This window comes from Bos taurus, chromosome 8, assembly GCF_002263795.3.
Source record: "Bos taurus isolate L1 Dominette 01449 registration number 42190680 breed Hereford chromosome 8, ARS-UCD2.0, whole genome shotgun sequence".
In the NCBI taxonomy this organism is placed as follows: Eukaryota; Metazoa; Chordata; class Mammalia; order Artiodactyla; family Bovidae; genus Bos; species Bos taurus.
This window is the reverse complement of record NC_037335.1, coordinates 98,682,433-98,702,524: the sequence shown is the minus strand read 5'-3', so window position 1 is coordinate 98,702,524 and position 20,092 is coordinate 98,682,433. Positions and strand designations below refer to the sequence as shown.

The 20,092-nt window shown below is 43.4% G+C and overlaps 2 protein-coding genes, 1 long non-coding RNA gene and 1 other non-coding gene across 5 annotated transcripts in view; 2 read left to right on the top strand and 2 right to left on the bottom strand.

Annotated features, from left to right (window-relative positions):
- The window catches only part of FRRS1L (ferric chelate reductase 1 like), a 28,042-nt gene extending 20,444 nt beyond the window's left edge, over positions 1-7,598 (top strand). The window contains 1 exon segment of the mRNA XM_059889559.1: positions 1,031-7,598. Within this exon segment, the coding sequence (XP_059745542.1) occupies positions 1,031-1,203 (173 nt within the window). The 3' untranslated portion in view covers positions 1,204-7,598.
- Positions 7,599-8,358: 760 nt separating this feature from the next.
- On the bottom strand, positions 8,359-16,212 carry LOC132346033 (uncharacterized). Its single transcript, XR_009495749.1, has 3 exons — positions 16,128-16,212; positions 11,570-11,836; positions 8,359-9,246 (listed from the first exon to the last, which is right to left on the bottom strand). It is a non-coding gene; the product is annotated as an uncharacterized lncRNA (long non-coding RNA).
- TRNAR-CCG (transfer RNA arginine (anticodon CCG)) lies at positions 8,727-8,799 on the bottom strand. Its single transcript has one exon. It is a non-coding gene; the product is annotated as a tRNA-Arg (tRNA).
- A 140-nt stretch (positions 16,213-16,352) lies between the features above and the next one.
- TMEM245 (transmembrane protein 245) overlaps positions 16,353-20,092 on the top strand; it is an 83,926-nt gene continuing 80,186 nt past the window's right edge. For both annotated transcript variants that reach the window (XM_024996310.2, XM_002689911.6), the window contains exon 1: positions 16,353-16,940. In XM_024996310.2, the coding sequence (XP_024852078.1) occupies positions 16,353-16,940 (588 nt within the window). The remainder of the gene's footprint in view (positions 16,941-20,092) is intronic.

Below are 20,092 nucleotides of genomic sequence, written 5' to 3'. Positions count from 1 at the left end.
CTGTACCTCAGAAGGTCATCTTCTTACACATATGGCATCATGGCCCAGTATTCCAAGCCCTCCCCAATGCTGGAGACTTTGCCTGATAAGCACTCTCAGCATTCTGACATTGTTCTCAGTATCTCCAAACAGCACGGACACATTCCTACCTTACAGAGAGGCTTGTGCTTTTCCTATCTTGTGAACACTATTCTAACGCCTCTCTGGTGATCAAACCCTATCCATCCTCTTAAGGTCTCTCAAAGAGGATAAACTGTGAGCTGAGCCTTGAAGGGAGGATATGGGATTAGATGTGTCTCAAGAAAGGCATGAACTGGAGGTACATGGTTAAGCCTGGGAATTCACGAAGGTGACCAGTGAGAGAGGTTAGGGAAGAGAGGTGAGTGCGACCTGTTGAGACAAAAACTCTTGCCAACCTGAGGAGTTTGGTTTGTGTTAACAAGAGCCAGCATGGACACTGGGGTAGGGGCTGGGCATGTCAGGTATGGCACAGCTTCCCTGGCAGATGGTAACTTCAAAACCCTCCCTTTGAGGCCTGTTTTCCAAGGAGATCTTTGCTCTGAACTCATAGGCATGTCTCCCTCACCTGAGTTTCATATTGGTTAATCAAAAGGTCAGGCCCTTCCTATCAATTTTAGCTTATGAAGCAGCCTTTACATACAGCCTTTCCCCTTTTCCTCTTCTAACCAGCTCAAAAAATGCTTTCCATCCAAAGACTTGTTTGGTATCTTAATTCTCCTCCTTTCATACCTCCATTCCACTCCGCCAGACAGACATGCAGACTTGTAGACACACAGCACATCCTCTCTGATCTGGCCTGGCCAGGCTACCACTTTACATCCCATAGACTTCATCTGCAAGGGAGTCGGTCAGGAGTTGTTAGTGGTCCATATATTAATATTAAAAACATATTTGAAAACAATAGCAGCTCTTTGAAGATTTGTCTCATTTTTCTGTGGTTTGCATGTATCATTTTAAATCTGTACCTTTTTTCTCTTGCTGCTTCCTTTTTCTTTCTTTCTTCTCAAAGGCTCTATCACCCGACATGATATAGACTCACCGCCGACTTCAGAGCGCGTTGTCAGTATTTACAAGTACGAGGACATTTTTATGCCATCGGCTGCCTATCAGACCTTCTCCTCTCCGTTCTGTCTGCTTCTAATTGTTGCCCTGACCTTCTACTTACTGATGGGAACCCCTTAACCACAGTGGCAGAACGAACAGAGTCAATGCATTAGAAAGCCTTTAGTATATTTTTAAAAAATATTCAGTATTGTTTTAGCTTCTATTATGTAAAAAATAAAAACAAGACACATAGGATTCAGCTTTTTGGAAAAAAGAGCAAGCTGCTTTTCTAATTGAAGTGTTGTTTAATAATGACCCATACTTTTAGAAAGACTTAAAACTTTTCTAAACACTCATTTTCAAATATGTTTTCTTACTTGAGCTTTACAACATGTCTGAGTTGGCCTGAAGAAAATGATTATTGCCATCATTATTATACTGATTGGAATTTGAGACCTAAGAAGACACTCTTTTTATGACTCTTGTGCCGTGTAGCCTTGGCTGCTCAGTCAGATAACACATAGTAAAGCAGAGAAAGCCAGGCTTAGAAACTATGTCTCTAAACAACCTTCACTCTGCCAACTACAGTTCAAGAGTTATTTGGAGTAATACTAAAGAGAACTTCTCTGGATGGCCCAAGTTCACAGTCAGAACCTAGAAGGCAGAAGAACTTTCAAATTTCCACAGAGCATGAAGGTCTTTAGATATTTACACAGCTCATGAGGAGAATGATGGAGATAACAGTGATATGAAAATGGTTCAGACTTATTTGAAATGTCTTCTCAATTAGTAAGTAGCTAAGAGAACACATTTTTTATTGCTGCTTGGAAAGGTTAAAAACAAAACTGTGAGTATTCCTGAAGATGTAAATTTATATTAATGATAAGAAATTGGGGCATTCTTAGAAGTTAGAATTTGGACTCTACTACCACTGTATTTAATAAATTAAGGTATTCATTTGTGGTTACAGCTAATTCTGTTGTCAGAATCAACATATATTGAGTACAATTAAATATATTATAATAGACAAATCATCTTAAATATTCAAGGCATTTTAATAATAAATTAACATTTTTGGAGACTGTGGAAATTTGGAGTAGAAACCTTTTAAAGATGACATTTTTAAAATTAGAAAATGCCCCATCAAGTGAATTTACTTAGAGTATCCATTCACATGTTTAGACTTGTAAATTGGGTTAGCCGTCAGCATAATTTATACTAATGTCTTGACTTAATGCACTTCCTTTTTTTCAAAGGAACCCAAACGTTGCTTTACTCCAGCTGTCTGAGTTAATAGCCCATTTAGAGGGAAAGAGTCTATGGGTGTATGCTGCTGAGGCATTCCCATTGTAGAGTTCTGGAGTCTTCTGGCTCCCTGCCATACCCCACCCCATTGCTTTAAAGCTGACTCCAACTTTGTGGGTTTTGTGATTAAACAACACTGGAGACTGTGATTTCTAATGCCATCCTTGGAATCCATGTCGGAGATGAAAGGCCACTTCCCCTGTGGAAAAGGCTTTCACATTCTTCTGGAACTGAACAAAAATGAGGAAAGCATCCCAATTCTGTGACTTTGCACAATTTACCACGTGCATCCAAGGGATGCAGGAGAAATGATCCTCATTGCAGATGGAGAGAGGTCAAGTGTCATTGAGCAATGGCTTCAAACTCAAGTCATCTGACTCAAGTCCCAGGCTCTGCCCGACTGCAGTGGTCTCATTACGAAGCCCACCAGCCATGGCTGAGGAGGGCCTGTATGTCACCTTCTAAGGTGGTTGTGTAGTGGTTGTGCAGCAGTGAGGCTGAGTATGCAACACCCACATTGTAAATAAGAAAGCAAATATTTTTATATTTCACCCTCTCATGTATAATATTTCCTCTATAAATAGGTTAAAACTGAATCGAGACTCAAGCTAGTCTCTGTAGCAGGCAGGGAAAGAATAAATTAAGGGATTTTCCCTTCTGCTTACTTTCAAGTCGGGCTAATTGTTTCATGAACTGTTTTTCCTTGGATTACCAGTTTTGCACGTTTGTGCTTTGAACTTTCAACGATATCTCATTTCCATTAGTGTAAAATGAGAGCCACTTTGATTACCTCCACTGTCCTCTTTCGTCACCACTCCTCACCTTGCCGTGTCCCAGCAAGACTCAATTGCTCTCAGTTCTTCAGACCCAGTTTCTTACCTCTCTTGACATTCCCTGTGTCCAGACAGTCTCCACTGCCTAGGCGTGCTGAACTCCTATGCATCTTTCAGGTCACAGCGTAACTGTTTCTTCCTCCGATCCCCTGGATTAAGTAGGTTCAGGCCCCTGCCAGACGCTCTCATAGCACACTCAGCTTCACCATCATTTAACTTATCACACTTTCCTGTAATTGCTGGCTTATCCTCCCTGCTAACTCCCTAATGGAGGGACTATAGCTTGTTACTCATCATTTTAACAGATACTCCTACATAGTAGGTACTCAGCAAACATTTGTTGAATGAATGAATAAATGAAACTACTTCTGTGGCAAGTTTGGTTCACAAAGTCTGTATTTCACATACATTGCCAGACTGGCCAACATTTTTATGTTCTACCTGTGGTCATTCTCTTAGCAAAGACTGAGCTTTTGCCTTTTGAAACATAAATAGAAAGATCTTTCATAACAATGCTGTTTTGCCCTGTAAAACAGAGTTTGACATTTTTAACAATAATCATGGTTCAGAAATGAGAATTTATAGACCAGGAATGCAAAACTGAATTTCACCATCATCTCAGAGAATCATCAGTTTATGGACATACTAAAGTGAAAATTCTGTAGACTCAAATTTCATTAATTCTTACCTAGGATAGGAGAATCAACTTCTATTTTATCTCTGTAGTCCTTTTTCTAACATTGTACTTGTTACAGGGGAGATGCCCAACCAGTGTATTTTTGTAAATGCCCAGGTAGAATGATAATGTTTGCTAAATTTACTTAGTGCTGTTCTAAGCACTTTACATGGATTAACTCATTTAATCCTCACAACAACCAGAGGAAGTAGATTCTGTTATTAGTCCAATTTTACAGATGAAAAAACTGAGGCTAGGCCTTTGGCATGAATTACCAGTGTTGGCTGCCAAGGTGGCGCTAGTGGTAAAGAACCTGCCAACCAGTGCTGAAGACGTGAGAAAGCCAGGTTCAGTCCCTGGGTTAAGGAAGATGCCCTGGGGGAGGGCATGGCAACCCACTCCAATATTCTTGCCTGGAGAATCCCCATGGACAGAGGAGCCTGGAGGGCTACAGTCCATAAGGTAGCAAAGAGTCGTACACGACTGAAGCGACTGAGCATGTACCAGTGTTGGCAAGGACTTGAGACACCAGTTTATCCAATACACTTACTTTAAAAAGGCACATGCATATTCATTAAAACTTTCATTAAATGGAACCCACTATCCACACTCAAATTAGCCAAGTGCTTTTTTTCCCCCTTAAGCAATTTACAATGAATAGGAGGACTTTTTATAGTTAGATTTAGGGAAAGGGGTACATTTTACTTTCTTTTTCTTTTCTTAAAACATTTTGATTCTTTATTTTGTCGTCTTAGTGCTTTTTATGTTATTTAAAAATAATACACAGATTGGAAAAGTTAGAATGCATTTAATAGTGATTTACCTAAAACCCAGGTCTTCCAGCTTAGAGCCTAGTGCCCTTTTCTTGCTTCATTGTAGTCTCAGAGATGAATTTGCCAACATGATTTCAGACAAAATGCAGGAGCCATATTTAATTATATTTTGTTGGCTTCTGTCCTTAAGGAAATTGGACAATTTGGACAACTCAGGGATAGATTACATCCCACAGAGTTTTTTTTACTAATGTCTCTGTAATTAAGTTTACAGTCTATATTCAGGATTTTGTGCTTAAGAGCTATTACCACTGAAGTTGTCATTCTTAGTTCTGGCCTGAGGGTCAGCAAAGTGTTTCTGTAAAGGTCCAGATGATAAATATTTTAGGCTTTAAAGTCTCTCAGCTGTTCAGCTCTGTCACAGACAATACATAAACCCATGAGCGTGGCAGTGTTCCAGTAAAACGCCACTGACACAAATTCAAATTTTATATAACATTTACATGTCACCCATATTTTTCTTTAGATTAAAAAAAATTTTTAATGTAAGAACCATTTTAGCTTGCAGGCCATACAAAAATAGGCAGCAGGTTGGCCTGTGGACTGTAGTTTTCCCACTCTTGCTCTCAGCTAAATGACCCAGGTATCATGGTCAATTGCATAGGACACTGCCAGTAATGTAAGTTGTTACTGGTTAACTGTAAAAATATCAATGTTAGTGAGTAATTTGTAAAATAAATTACAATTGATGGATTGTTATCTTGATAATGGATTCCCATTAGAACGTGCATTCTCCAGAGTTGATGTGAAAGAGCGGAGAAGGCAATGGCACCCCACTCCAGTAGGCTTGCCTGGAAGATCCCATGGACAGAGGAGCCGGTGGGCTGCAGTCCATGGGGTCGCTAGGAGTCGGACACGATTGAGCGACTTCACTTTAACTTTTCACTTTCATGCACTGGAGAATGAAATGGCAACCCACTCCAGTGTTCTTGCCTGGAGAATCCCAGGGACCGGGGAGCCTGGTGGGCTGCCGTCTATGGGGTCGCACAGAGTCGGACACGCCTGAAGCGACTTAGCAGCAGTAGCAGCAGCAGATGTGAAAGAGAGAGCAGTAAAGTCAGAGCTGGGTGAACAGCAGTTTTATTTTATCTAGGTTGAGGCAATTGTGAATGACTTTTACTGTGCCATTGCTCTTCATGGTGGGATTACAGTTGACCCTTAAAGATCACAAAGGCTTAGGGATACTGATAGTGTCCTTTAGTGGAAAATCCACCTATAATTTAGAGTAATCCCTCCAAAACAGGTAGTTCCCATGTCTGAGGCTCCTCCTATCTGTAGCCCCACATCCAAGGATGCAACCAGCCTCACTGAGTGTAGCACTGCAATATTTACTGTTGAAAAAGATCCATATTTAAGCGGACCTGGTCGAACTGGTGTTGTTCAAGGGTCAGCTGTACAATGTTTCAGACTAATGTATTTTCCTCTAGACAGTTTTTAAGTATTACCTAAATCTATTACATTCATGGGATGGGAGTGTTTTACACATGTGACTGTGGCATAACCTCCTGTATCATAATGGAAATATGTTTGAGAACCACCACAATAGTCCAAATGCTGAGATGGGAATACTTGCTGTATAGAATTGCTCTGTTCTCTACACAGAATTGGTTATGTTTAGCAAACAGTGTGATTATTCTCGGTGTGTTTGTATATACATCTGTGCATATGTGATGGGCACTGTGTTTATACATAAATGCCTGTATATATACCATTTGAAAGTCCTTGTCAGGATTGTTTCTGTTTCTGATCTGGTCTCTTAAATACTTTAAAACTCAAGAGGTAAAACATTGTGTGTATTATAGGCAAAACTACCCTTGAGTTTATGGTAGTTTAGTTTGTAGAAAGGATTCCTGGGTCCTTTATTAAACTTTGCCTCCTCCATTCAACATTCTATGACTTGTTAAGAATGTATAAAGTATCATTGTTGAGTTTGACTTTTCTATACAGTTAGTTAAGAAACCAAGACTAGTGTGAATTGAGTAAATGGCATGTTGATGCAACCTATCCATGTTTTATATTTAATTAGATTCCTTATTCATTTAATCAATTATTTAGTTTCAAGTTATACTTGGTTGTTTTTATATTTAATAGATAAGTATACATTCTTTTTCATGAAAATAGTGGCTATTAATGTGATTTTAAATATGGTTAAAGATTTAAGTGAATCATCAAGCTCTTTGGGATTTTTCACTTCAACTCTGCTGATATTCCATTAATGTTTTCTGTTTCCCCTGGATATTGGCCATTAGGCAAATAGCTGTTCCATTCCATTCTTCTGGAGAGTGATCAATTCTGTAGGATTATGGGGTGCTGCGGTGGTTGTGGCATTCACCCAGATCACTGAAGCCGTTATCTTTTCATCAGATAGAATGTCCTGACCACCTGGAAGAGCAAATGCAACTTCTCCACATGCCTTATTCCCCCAGATGCGCTGATATGCTGGAACAATCTGGCTCCAGAAGTATTAATAATACTTTTTTGAGACTTGTCTATCAAATACTATTTTGTAAGAACTATGCCTTTAAATAGACATTGATGGGTTATATTTGTTTTATAATAATTGTGTACCTAATGTTCACTTGTGATTGATTTTGAGATTTATGTATATTTATAAGCCTGTCCTATGTGAATTTTTACTCTATGATGTGTGGTACCTTACTAATAAAGACATGGATTTCTGTTTATGTAAAGTAATGGTAGCAATATTCCTAGATGCTTTCTAAGTGATTATTCTGTCCATATGATATCACGAATACTCCTGTATTTAGAGGATTATGTTAGAGTTAGAATATATTAACTAGGTTTAAACTTTAAAATATAAATTCTCAACATGGTTTGAAATTCTTCAGTTGATGTAATTAAAGTTTGTAATTCTTTACTGCTTTACTCTGATGCATTTTTGATTTTATGTTTGTTTGTTTTACATCCTTTCATCAGTAAAGTCTTTGTGAAGTTATAAACCTTGGAGAAGATGAGAGCCTGTCATCCTGACAAAGGAAAAATCATGTTGCAGTAGTCAGGTAAAAATATTTGCAAGAAAAACAATTTGCAAAAGAAATCTGTATTTAAAGCTTCAGCCTAATGCCTTTATCAGATAGTAAATGGAGGCCTGTAATCCCATTTAAATTGTATTAGTTGACTGACAGGGCATACTAGCTCTAAGAATTTCGTTATAGACCTTGGTGGTAACTAAATCATGTTGTATGTTAACAACAGTTAGTTTAGTGGTAAAGTCTTATGAATCGTCAGGGTGGTGTGGAAATTGCAGAATGCAATAGCTGAGCAAATTGAGAAACTGGGACTAGGTTGAAAAGTGCAAGGAATGTCATGTTAAGAAAGAATTATTACCACATTCTGCATTATAGGCTGTAACTCTTACCACCTCCCCAAACAAGTATTTGGTTATTTTTTGGTATCCTCGTGGTATTTATTTTGGTATCCTGTGGTATTTATTTTGCAGTATTCTCAGTGGGTAGCTCAGCTATCATACCTGACCTTGGCTGATGATGTTTGACTTGTAAGTTTCTTAGGGCTCAGTCCCAGGTGCGAGGGCCAGAGGATGGGCTGTAAAAAGAGACTGCTGAAGTGGAGTGGACGTGAAAGTCACTTGCTTCCAGGAGGTCAAGCAGCTTTAACCACCTGTGGATTCATTCATTCAATGAATGTTTATTGAGGACTCTTATGTGCCAGTCTGTATGTGAGAAACTACACTTGGAGGACAAGAGGAAGACCTGCTCTTGATTTCTGCCTCTAGGAGGCTCACAGCCTATTCGGAGAGTCAAATACATAAACATCGAAATGATATCATTTGGCGACTGCAGTGTAAGGAAACGCTCGGGTGGAGTAGGGATCCTCACCCAGCCTGGGGTAGCCAGGAAAGCAGGTGCAGTGCTGGGGCTGAATCTCTCTTTTTCAGTATTTATTTATGTCTTTGGCTGCACAGGGCCTTAGTTGCTCATGTAGGATCTTTGAGTTGCATCACACAAATTCTTGGTTGCAGCATGCGGAATCTAATTCCCTGACCAGGGATCGAACCTGGGCCCCCTGCATTCGGAACGCGGAGTCTTAGCCACTGGACCACCAGGGAAGTCCCTGAGGTTGAACCTTAAAGAAGGAATAGGCGTAAAGCAGGCAAAGGATGTGGAGAGGCATCTTCAAGAAAGGGGAGAGCAACCCAGGAGAAAGGCCAGCAGGATGAGTTGGGAACCACTGTCATTGGACAGGGTTTGTATGAGTTTCCGATTGCTGCTGTGACAAGTTACCATAAATTTAGTGGCTTCCAACAACAGAAATGTATTCTCTTGAAGTTCTGGAGGCCAGAGGTCTGAAGAGAATTGCATGCAGCTAAAATGTAGAGATTGGCAGGGCTGGTTTCTCCCGGGAACTCCAGGGGAGAGAACTCTTCCTTGGCTCTTACAGCTTCTGGTAGCTGTGGGTATTCTTTGGCCCATGGCCTCATGACTCCAATGTCTGCCTCTGTGGTCGGAGAGGTCAGGTTGCTTCTCCTCTTCTGTAGTCTAATCTCCTTCCCTCCCTCGAATAGAGATACCTGTGATTACATTTAGACCCCATCCATATTATCCAGGATAATTTCCCTATCTCAAAGTCCTTAACCTCATCATATCTGCAAAGTGTAAGTAAAGTAACATACTTCACAGGTTTTAAGGATTAACTCCTGGATATTGTTAGGGGCCACCCAAGTGCTGGAGGATAAAGGATGAAGCAGGGAGTGGGGAGAGGTGAGGCAGGGTGAGTGTGGCTCTTTACGACATAGTAAAGAGCTTGCACTCATCTCACATGCTAGTAAAGTAATGCTCAAAATTCTCCAAGCCAGGCTTCAGTAATACGTGAACCGTGAACTTCCTGATGTTCAAGCTGGTTTTAGAAAAGGCAGAAGAACCAGAGATCAAATTGCCAACATCTGCTGGATCATCGAAAAAGCAAGAGAGTTCCAGAAAAACATCTATTTCTGCTTTATTGACTATGCCAAAGCCTTTGACTGTGTGGATCACAATAAACTGTGGAAAATTCTGTAAGAGAGGGGAATACCAGACCACTTGACCTGCCTCTTGAGAAATCTGTATGCAGGTCAGGAAGCAACAGTTAGAACTGGACATGGAACAACAGACTGGTTCCAAATAGGAAAAGGAGTACGTCAAGGCTGTATATTGTCACCCTGTTTATTTAACTTATATGCAGAGTACATTATGAGAAATGCTGCACTGGAAAAAACACAAGCTGGAATCAAGATTGCCGGGAGAAATATCAATAACCTCAGATATGCAGATGACACCACCCTTATGGCAGAAAGTGAAGAGGAACTAAAAAGCCTCTTGATGAAAGTGAAAGTGGAGAGTGAAAAAGTTGGCTTAAAGCTCAACATTCAGAAAACGAAGATCATGGCATCTGGTCCCATCACTTCATGGGAAATAGATGGGGAAACAGTGGAAACAGTGTCAGACTTTATTTTTGGGGGCTCCAAAATCACTGCAGATGGTGACTGCAGCCATGAAATTAAAAGACGCTTACTCCTTGGAAGGAAAGTTATGCCCAACCTAGACAGCATATTGAAAAGCAGGAGACATTACTTTGCCAACAAAGGTCCGTCTAGTCAAGGCTGTAGTTTTTCCTGTGGTCATGTATGGATGTGAGAGTTGGACTGTGAAGAAGGCTGAGCGCCAAAGAATTGATGCTTTTGAACTGTGGTGTTGGAGAAGACTCTTGAGAGTCCCATGGACTGCAAGGAGATCCAACCAATCCATTCTGAAAGACATCAGCCCTGGGATTTCTTTGGAAAGAATGATGCTAAAGCTGAAACTCCAGTACTTTGGCCACCTCATGCGAAGAGTTGACTCATTGGCAAAGACTCTGATGCTGGGAGGAATTGGGGGCAGGAGGAGAAGGGGACGACAGAGGATGAGATAGATGGCTGGATGGCATCACTGACTCGATGGACGTGAGTCTGAATGAACTCCGGGAGCTGGTGATGGACAGGGAGGCCTGGCGTGCTGCAATTCATGGGGTTGCAAAGAGTCGGACACGACTGAGCAACTGAACTGAACTGAACTGAACTGAAAGAACTTGGAACTTTCCCATAGGGTAAGAAGGATTTGAAGGGATCAGACTGTATTTTAGAATGATCACACTGGCTACTGGGTAGAGAACTGATTGGAGTGGAGCAAGAGGGCAGATAGAGGGACCAGCTGGAGGCTGCAGTGACATCAGTGTGGCGCCAAGGGTGTACAAACATGTATTGCTTAGGATTCAAACCCAGCAGGACTTGATTCTCAAATAAAGATAGTTTACTTGTAAATAAAAGAGGGACTAGTCTGGTCAATTTGACATGCATCCACCATCTCCTGGTGGATCAGTCTTGCCCTGATTTGCAGCAGAAGGCTGGCTGTTTATACTATGGGTAGCCTCAGTGTTAGCTGGAGTATATTGTTGGGAACAGAGCCAAGGTACACTAGGAATTCCAAGACCTGGTCCCTAGCTCTCATACTTCAGTCATTCCAGGTAAAACATTCCAGAAAAAAATCACTTCTGTGAAGATGAGGAGCTACCAGCAAAGGACACTTAGGGCCAGCCATTTTTTAGACAGGCAGTTCTGGCTCTTAGTAATAACTGTTAATCACAAAATTCATCCTGTAGATGTCAATCCCCTCTACCAAACTTCCTCCTACCCTGGAAGAGAAAGGGGGAGCAATTTTGGTTGCAGATTTGTTGTAAAGGGGGATTGTGTGTGTGTATGTTTTCCCCCAAAGAACTTTCAGGTTTCTTTTACTCATCTGATCTGTTGCTGGATAGATGGGTCTCAACTGGGTTGGTTGAACCAATTTGGTAATTTCTTCACTGACCTTTTTAGTGAACTGGTAAACTTTTCTTTGTTGAGATGGCTTGGAAGGTCAGCTACAGCTGGATGGTACAAACCAGAAGGACAGGAACCAAGACTGGATGAACAGGAGCCCAGACACAGGAAAGGCTAGACTCCACTCAGTGAACTGGCAGGACTTGTGCTTTAAGTGAGGGCACATGGCTCAGCGCAGGAATAGAAGAGATAAGCAGAAGTGGTCAGGCAGGGCCCGATGGTATCAGACTCGGTTGCATCATTCTTTCTTCAGGCACTGAGATTTAAAAAAAAAAAAAAAAGCAACCTTTAGTAATTTCTCATGTTCATACTTTCCAAACTCTTTTCTTCTAAACCATTTATTTACATTTTTAGTCTGCCAATTTTATCTAGTATCAGACACTAGATGGTTAGGTTTTTTTTTAATTATTTATTTGGCTGCACTCGGTCTTAGCTGCAGCACTCTGGATCTAGTTCCGTGACCAGGGATTGAACCCAGGAGCCCCTATGTTGAGAGGGTGGAGTCTTAGCCACTGGGCCAATAGGGAAGTCTCTGGATGGCTAGTTTAATATAGAAAAGGCAAATGTGTTTCCTCTTGTGTGCCTACTTTGTGGAGTTGGTAGTGGTTCCCTAGTATGCTCTGCTAAGAAGGGTTTTGAGGCTGTATCTACGCTCGGTGAGAAAGAGTTCAGTGATTTATTAGCGATGTCTGCTATGGGTTTTATTAAGAGAGTGGTAACTCATATTTGGAATCTAAATGCACGTCTGTTTGATTACCTTTTCACATGGCTTCTCCTCCTGCACTGTGCACACCTCTTTTATGTGTAATGTATACACTGCACTGTAAGCACAAGACTTTTGTTTAAAGGAGGTGCTCATTACAACTCAGTAAACACTCTATGACAGACATGATGCCCTGGAGAATCCTGTCCTGTGTTTGTTTTACCTCTGCAGCTTTTATCTTGATGCCCTAGGAGTCTGTGATTGACTGTGGCTTAAGAGATGCCTCTTGGCATCTCTAGGACACAACAAGGAGGCACCCTGGGAGCCACTATTAGATTTTCACCATGTCCCAGGCACTGTGCCTCTGCTTTAGACACGCTCTCCCACTTTATCCTCACGGCAGCCAATGATGGAGGTGTTATCATTTTATCAGCCAGAAAGCTTTCTGTTGCAAGAAATGTAAAACTGAACCCAAACTGGCTTAAATGATTAGGAAATTCATCAGTTCATGCAACAAGCAGGCCAAAGGCAGTGTGGTCCCAGGGTCAACTTGATCCACTCTTCTACACCTTCACTGTACCTGGAAGCCCACAGAGGCTGTTCTTCCTTGAGGTGAGTTGCTACATGGCATTAAAAAAGAAAACCCAAGTAGCCTCAGGTTTCCCTGGTAGCTGGTAAAGAATATGCCTGCAAGGCAGGAGACCTGGGTTCGATCCCTGGGTTGGGAAGATCCCCTGGAGAAGTGATAGGCTAACCCACTCCAGTATTCTTGCCTGGAGAATTTCATGGGCAGAGGAGCCTGGCAGGCTACAGTCCAAAGAGTAATGGGGTCGCAAAGAGTGGGACACCACTGAGTGACTCTCACTTCACTTCAAGTAGCCTCACATTTTGGAGGATGTGCCTAAAAGCATACACTCTGTGAGTTAAAGATTTGAGTAGACTTTGTGTACTCAAATTGATTTTGTAGGCCCTACATCCCAGTAATTTAATTTTTCTCTGCTCTTAATCATAGGACTACGTAGGAGACACATTCCCAATGTTTCAGTACCATTTCTCACAGGAAGCACAAACAACTTTTTTGAAAGGATAGCGAATCATCCATTCACTTGCTCAGCACCCTGAGCTTATGCTCTGTACTATGAATGGCCCATACCCCTGCGTCTCCTGCACTGGCAGGCGGATTCTTTACCCTAGCAGCCCTGAACAAAGTAAAGAGGAAAAAAGACGGTTTAAGACAACTGAAGCAAATTATTTACAGAGTCACTGTCCAAAGACCACTTGAAAAACAGGGACTGTGACCTGAAACCCAAAACAGGATGGAAAGGAATCACTTTTTCTTCTACTTGAAAATTTGTTGAAAACAGAAGAGAGGTAACTTGCAGAGTTCTGAAGTACTCTCGTACTGAGTACTTAGTGAAACCTTCCTCCTTCCCTCCCTTCTTTCCTCCCTCCTTTCTTTTCCTTCCTCTTATTTCTCTTCCTCCCCTTCCTCCTCATCCTCCTCTCCTTCCCCTTCCCTCTCTTCTTCTTTCCCTTCTTCACCTCTCTCTTATTCTTCTAAATAAAATGCCTTTGGAGGTGTTTTACAAGCAGTAAGCTTGGGTACCAGGACCTTTCAACAAGAAAACAGAAGCACCATGCATTGTCTCAGAGCTCCCTTTTTCTCTTTTGACACAAGAGTTTCTATTATCACTCCCATTTGAAAGGGGAAATTAGGGTTGGGGGCTCAACTGACCTGACCTCAGGTCTCCAAAATGGAACAGTGGCAGTTTGAGACTCTGACCTAGGGTTCCTCCAGGAGTTTAGATTTCTCCAGCATCGACACCTACATGGTTGTCAACAATAGCTGCACATTAGGCTTTTCTGAAGAGCTTTAAAAAATATATGCTAAACTTGCAGTGGTCCCCAGCCTTTTTGGCACCAGGCACTGGTTTCATGAAACACAGTTTTTCCACTGGGGGTGAGGCTGGTTCAGGCTGTAATGCAAGCAGTGGGGAGCTGCAGATGAAGCATCTCTTGCTCCCCCATGCTCATCTCCTGCTGAGCCACTGATTTCCTAACAGGCCCCTGATGGGTACCAGTCCGCAGCCTGGGGGTTGAGGACCCCTGTGCTAAAGTCTTCCTTGTCAGACCAATTTATTAACCTAGTAGGTAAGAATCGACTTAGGAGTCAGACTCTTAGTTTGAATCCTGCCTCTGCACATACTAGCTGTGTACCTTGGCAAGGTACTTAACTTCTCTGAGCCTCAGTTTTCCTTATTGAGAAGTAGGGATAATAACACCATCTTCTTTGTAGGGTTGTTCTAAGGATCAGATGAGTTAATAGGAATGAGACGTTTATAACAGAGTCTGCCATATGGTAATCGATATTTAAAATCCTGCCAGACACATTAGAGCCAGTTCAGTTCAGTTCAGTTCAATCGCTCAGTCATGTCCGACTCTTTGCAACCCCATGAATCGCAGCACGCCAGGCCTCCCTGTCCATCACCAACTCCCAGAGTTCACTCAGACTCATGTCCATTGAGTCAGTGATGCCATCCAGACATCTCATCCTCTGTCGTCCCCTTCTCCTCCTGCCCCCAATCCCTCCCAGCATCAGAGTCTTTGCCAATGAGTCAACTCTTCGCATGAAGTGGCCAAAGTACTGGAGTTTCAGCTTTAGCATCATTCCTTCCAAAGAAATCCCAGGGCTGATCTCCTTCAGAATGGACTGATTGGATCTCCTTGCAGTCCAAGGGACTCTCAAGAGTCTTCTCCAACACCACAGTTCAAAAGCATCAATTCTTTGGCGCTCAGCCTTCTTCACAGTCCAACTCTCACATCCATACATGACCACTGGAAAAACCATAGCCTTGACTAGGTGGACCTTTGTTGGCAAAGTAATGTCTCTGCTTTTGAATATGCTATCTAGGTTGGTCATAACTTTCCTTCCAAGGAGTAAGCGTCTTTTAATTTTATGGCTGCAGTCGCCATCTGCAGTGATTTTGGAGCCCAGAAAAATAAAGTCAGACACTGTTTCCACTGTTTCCCCATCTATTTGCCATGAAGTGATGGGACCGGATGCCATGATCTTTGTTTTCTGAATGTTGAGCTTTAAGCCAACTTTTTCATTCTCCCCTTTCACCTTCATCAAGAGGCTTTTTAGTTCCTCTTCACTTTCTGCCATAAGGGTGGTACCATCTACATATCTGAGGTTATTGATATTTTTCCCGGCAATCTTGATTCCAGCTTGTGCTTCTTCCAGTCCAGCGTTTCTCATGATGTACTCTGCATATAAGTTAAATAAGCAGGGTGACAATATACAGCCTTGACGTACTCCTTTTCCTATTTGGAACCAGTCTGTTGTTCCATGTCCAGTTCTAACTGTTGCTTCCTGACCTGCATACAGTTTTCTCAAAAGTCAGATCAGGTGGTCTGGTATTCCCATCTCTTTCAGAATTTTCCACAGTAATCGCTATTTAAAATCCTGCCAAACACACCAGAGCCAACACTTTACTAAATAAATCAATAAAACTGAATATGGTAATTGGTCTTTTTAAAGTATTCCCCCAGGGATTCTAATGTGCAGCTTGGGTTTTCAATCTGTGAAGATAGTGACTCTGGGGACTGTGCCTCCCTAAAAGTTGACATTAACCAGAGAACGAAGGGAGGGTTTTGTTTTGTTTTATGATTCAGGGTGTTTTGCGTAAAGGCTGTTATCTGACATTCCTCCCCTCCCCCCCGTTTGTGACTAATAGAACACTTGAATTGAGCTAGCATACACTGCTCTTATACTGTACGTTGGTGGGGAGAGGAAAGTTTGTTTTTTGCCCCTGCTAATACGCAGACCCCAGAAACTTGTTACCTGAATTCTGCAGGGACCAATGAACCACAGGGAGCCCGAGGCCGAAGGAACGCTCGCTATACTCTCTGGGAGTTGGAGTTCCTCAAAGGTTGTGTGAGCTTTCAGTGGTCAGTTAGGAACTACATCTCCCACAATGCCGCGTGTCGCCCGCCCTGCCTCTCTCCAGGCCTCCCAGTACCGTCTCTTGGCGGCGGCGGCGGCGGCAGCGGCAGCGGCAAAGGCACGATGGCCGACGATGGCGGCCCTGAGGAGGCACTCAGTCCGCGGGGCTCCCCGAGCCGGGTGCCGCGGGTTCAGCGTCCGGTCGGGGCAGCCAGCGGCGGCGGCGGCTGCGGGGAGACACCGCGGACAGCGGCGCTGGCGCTGCGCTTCGACAAGCCCATCAAGCAGGCCTTCTACAACACCGGGGCGGTGCTGTTCGTGTGCCTGTGCTGCGGCGCCGCCGTGCTCGTCTACTTCATCCTGGAGGCCTTCTTGCGCCCGCTGCTCTGGGCCGTGCTGTGCGGCACCTTCCTGCACCCCTTCAAGAGCTCGCTGACGCGCCTGGGGCGCCACTGGCTGCAGCGCCTGCACCGCGCGCACACGCCCATCGTGCTGGCCGCGCTGTTGCTGCCGATCTGCTTCGCGGACTACGGCGTGGAGGCCCTGGGCGAACAGGCGCTGCGCCGCCGCCGCCTGCTGCTACTGCTGGGCGCCGGCGGCCCGCTCCTCTACGGCCTCTACAGCCTGGGCAGCTACCTGGGCGTGCAGGTGCTGCTGGCGCACGCGGGCGCGCTCATCTGCTGCGGGCTGGACTACTTCAACAGCCTGTGGGTGAGTGAGCCCCGGCCCGGGCCCTCGGCCGTCCCGCCGGGCACGCAGTGACCTTCACCACACCCCCAGCTCGCTGGGGTGCAGTCCCTCGGCACGGTGCAAGGGCGGCCAAACGTCCAGACCTGAGTGTGCAGGCAGTGTCCGTCTCCGCCTTCCTTCCCGTGCACACGAGGAACTTGGTGCCCTTCCTTCCAAGGAGAAGACGGGTGTGGTTCGAAACAGTCTCCCCGTTAGGGGGACGTGTACCCTGTAGGGAAGCGCTTTTCCGTTTTGCAGGGAGGGCTTTCAGCGCATCGGCAAGTGGACAGGAATTTATTCCTGGCCTTGGAGAGGGAGTGCTCAGCATCTTCAGTTCTGCTTACGTGGGACTATCCTGGAAGAGACCTTAGAGATCCTAGCCTAATCTGTCATCCTACAGACAGGAGAGGTGACTTCTTACCAGTCTTGTTGGGACAAAGAGGGTACTGGTTGACACAAGTTCCTCAAGTCCTGGAACAAATCTTTCTTAATAGTTCAGAGCTGCCTCTCAGTTCAGGTGATTTCAGAATACTTTGTGCCAGGCACCTAGGTGCTGAGCCCCCTGGGCCTGTTTCTTGCCACATTCTCTTCTTGGGAACTCTTACGCCTTGTGCACGGATTGCTCTGCGACATTACATCTCCTCCCACGTGGATTTCTTAAGCAGACTGGGTGAAGAAAAGGCATATTTGTGATTCCTGGATCGTCCTGAGGTTATTCTTAATGAGGGAGCTTTAGAGTTGGAAGGGATTTCAAGGATAATCTGGTGACATGTTTCCTAAATCAGGCCAGATTGTAGATGAGTTAATGATCCAAACATTTCACTTTGTTGTTCAGTTGCTAAGTTGTGTCAGACTCTGTGACGCCATGCACTGAAGGACTCCAGGCTTCCCTGTCCTTCACTCTCTTTGAGTTTGCTCAAACTCGTGTCCATTGAGTCAGTGATGTTGCCAAACCATCTCATCCTCTGTTGTCCCCTTCTCTTCCTGCCTTCAGTCTTTCCCAGCATCAGGTTCTTTTCCAGTGAGTTGGCTTTTCATATCAGGTGGCCAAAGTATTGGAGCTTCAGCTTCAGCATCAGTCCTTCCAGTGAATATTCAGGGTTAATTTCCTTTAGGATGTTTCACTGGGGATGAAAAAAATAAGTGGGTATTTAATGCATAAGACTACTATTTCATTAAGAAGCAGTATCATCTAAAAATAAATATATTCACTTTTGTCCCTGTTAAGTGCACCTTGATTTCGAGTTGCAAAACAATTCCGTTTATCGGTCAAGCAGGGTTATAACTTGCCTGAAGTTATTGGTAGAGTTGGTGACTAATACCAGAACTGTCTTCTCTAGCTCTATCAATGCAACCTCTCAATTAAAGTTAAAAGTTGATTATGTTATTAGGTACTGGACTTTGTGAGGGATTTAAAAGGATTAAGGTACAGGCTCTGTTCAAGTAATGTGTCACGTGAGCATATTCTCATGGAGATGACAGACACACATCTAAATGTTTATTTCCCACCAGTTATGGGCCAGCAAGGTATTGGAGAGCACCTCATCCATAATTTGGGGACGCTGCCTGTGTATGCAGCTGCGTCGTGATCAGACAAAATCCTTGGCCTCCAAGGAACTTGTATTATTTCAGTTGTGATAGGAAGGAGAGGTGTGGAAGCACCCTCTTTCACTTCCTGGGTAGATTGTCAGGTGAGGGTGACCCTAGTGTTACTTTGCTCTTTATTGTCTTCCTGCCTGCCGCTTCCCAGGAGAGGTTTCTGAGGTCCTGAGACTGTGATCGTCCCAGAGGCACTCAGACTTTGAACAAATCCAAGGTTCACATTCATGGAGCAGCAGTTAGAGGTTACTTCTCCTTTACCTTGTTGTTTTAAGTTCAGTTAAGTTGATTGAATGCCCCTTGCATAAAAGGCAGAATACTATATGCTGTTAAGAAATATAAAGATTACTATAACTTGATTCCTATCCTCAAGAAATTCAATCTTGTCAAATTCAGACATACTTATAGATCCTGCTAACATTTTTGACTATTGATACTGCAGTATATTGTAAATTACTATAGGCAAGATCGAGTAGTGTATCCACCAAACTGTAAGAAACTAGGAAAGAAAGGCCTAACATGAACGCTGTATTTTCATAGTGAAGTTAGAATTGAATACACGGGTACATTTGGCATGACTAATGGAAACTGGGGCATTTGAGCCAGTCACTCACAGTGGTGGAAAGAGATGAGGAATAATTGTGATAAAGTGCCCACAGCTTAATGTATATAGCTATGAATATGTTTTTACTGATGATAAACTCCTTCCGTATATTTTATTTACATAATATTTGTATGGGTGTGGATTAGCAGAAGTAAGGACCAAGCTAGATCAGAAGAGGGGAAGGAAGGTAAAGGCAATTAATTATTTTAGCTGATAAGCTAAAGTGATGGGAGGAAGGGATAAAAATCCCATTATAAAAGGCACAGAATGAGTTAGTTAAAAAAGAGTAGGAAGTGGTGGGGGGCTAAATTGAGGGAGTAGAGCCTGGAGGTTGATCTGAGTTGGAGAGAAACTTGCGGTTGTGTTTCTTGAAGCAGTCGTTTGGAGCAGGTGGTTGGATGGGGGTAAGTTAAAAGTGTACCTGGGAAGCAGAGACAGGGAGTCCTCAGCTCTCTGTCCCAAGTGCTGAGTAAGGCCTGACATGAAGTGAAAGTCGGTCATGTGACCGGGCAGCTTGCCCTCTCTCTGACTTTTCTATCTCATGGTTCACAATGGTTTGGTTTTGTAAGCCCAACCAGTGCTGCATGTGATTTAAAAAAAAAAAGAAAGGAGTCCTGATGCTTTCTAGACAGCTTGAAAATTTGAGCTGCTGCTGCTGAGAAATATGGATGGGAGAGGTACGGATGGGCGAGGTAAGAGAAAAATGAATGTAAGCAAATCTACATTATGGAGAGCCGACAGTGCATGCGTTTAAGATCCAGTTTTTGAGCATCTGCCACTCACTGGTAGGCACTCTCATGTGTGTTATTTCGTTCTCACGATAGTCACGAGAAGTCAGAGGGATGGATTTCATAGGCGGGAAGATTTCGAGATTGATCTGTTCGTTCAGTAAATGGTACTTACTCAACAGACCTATCAGCAGTTGAAGGCC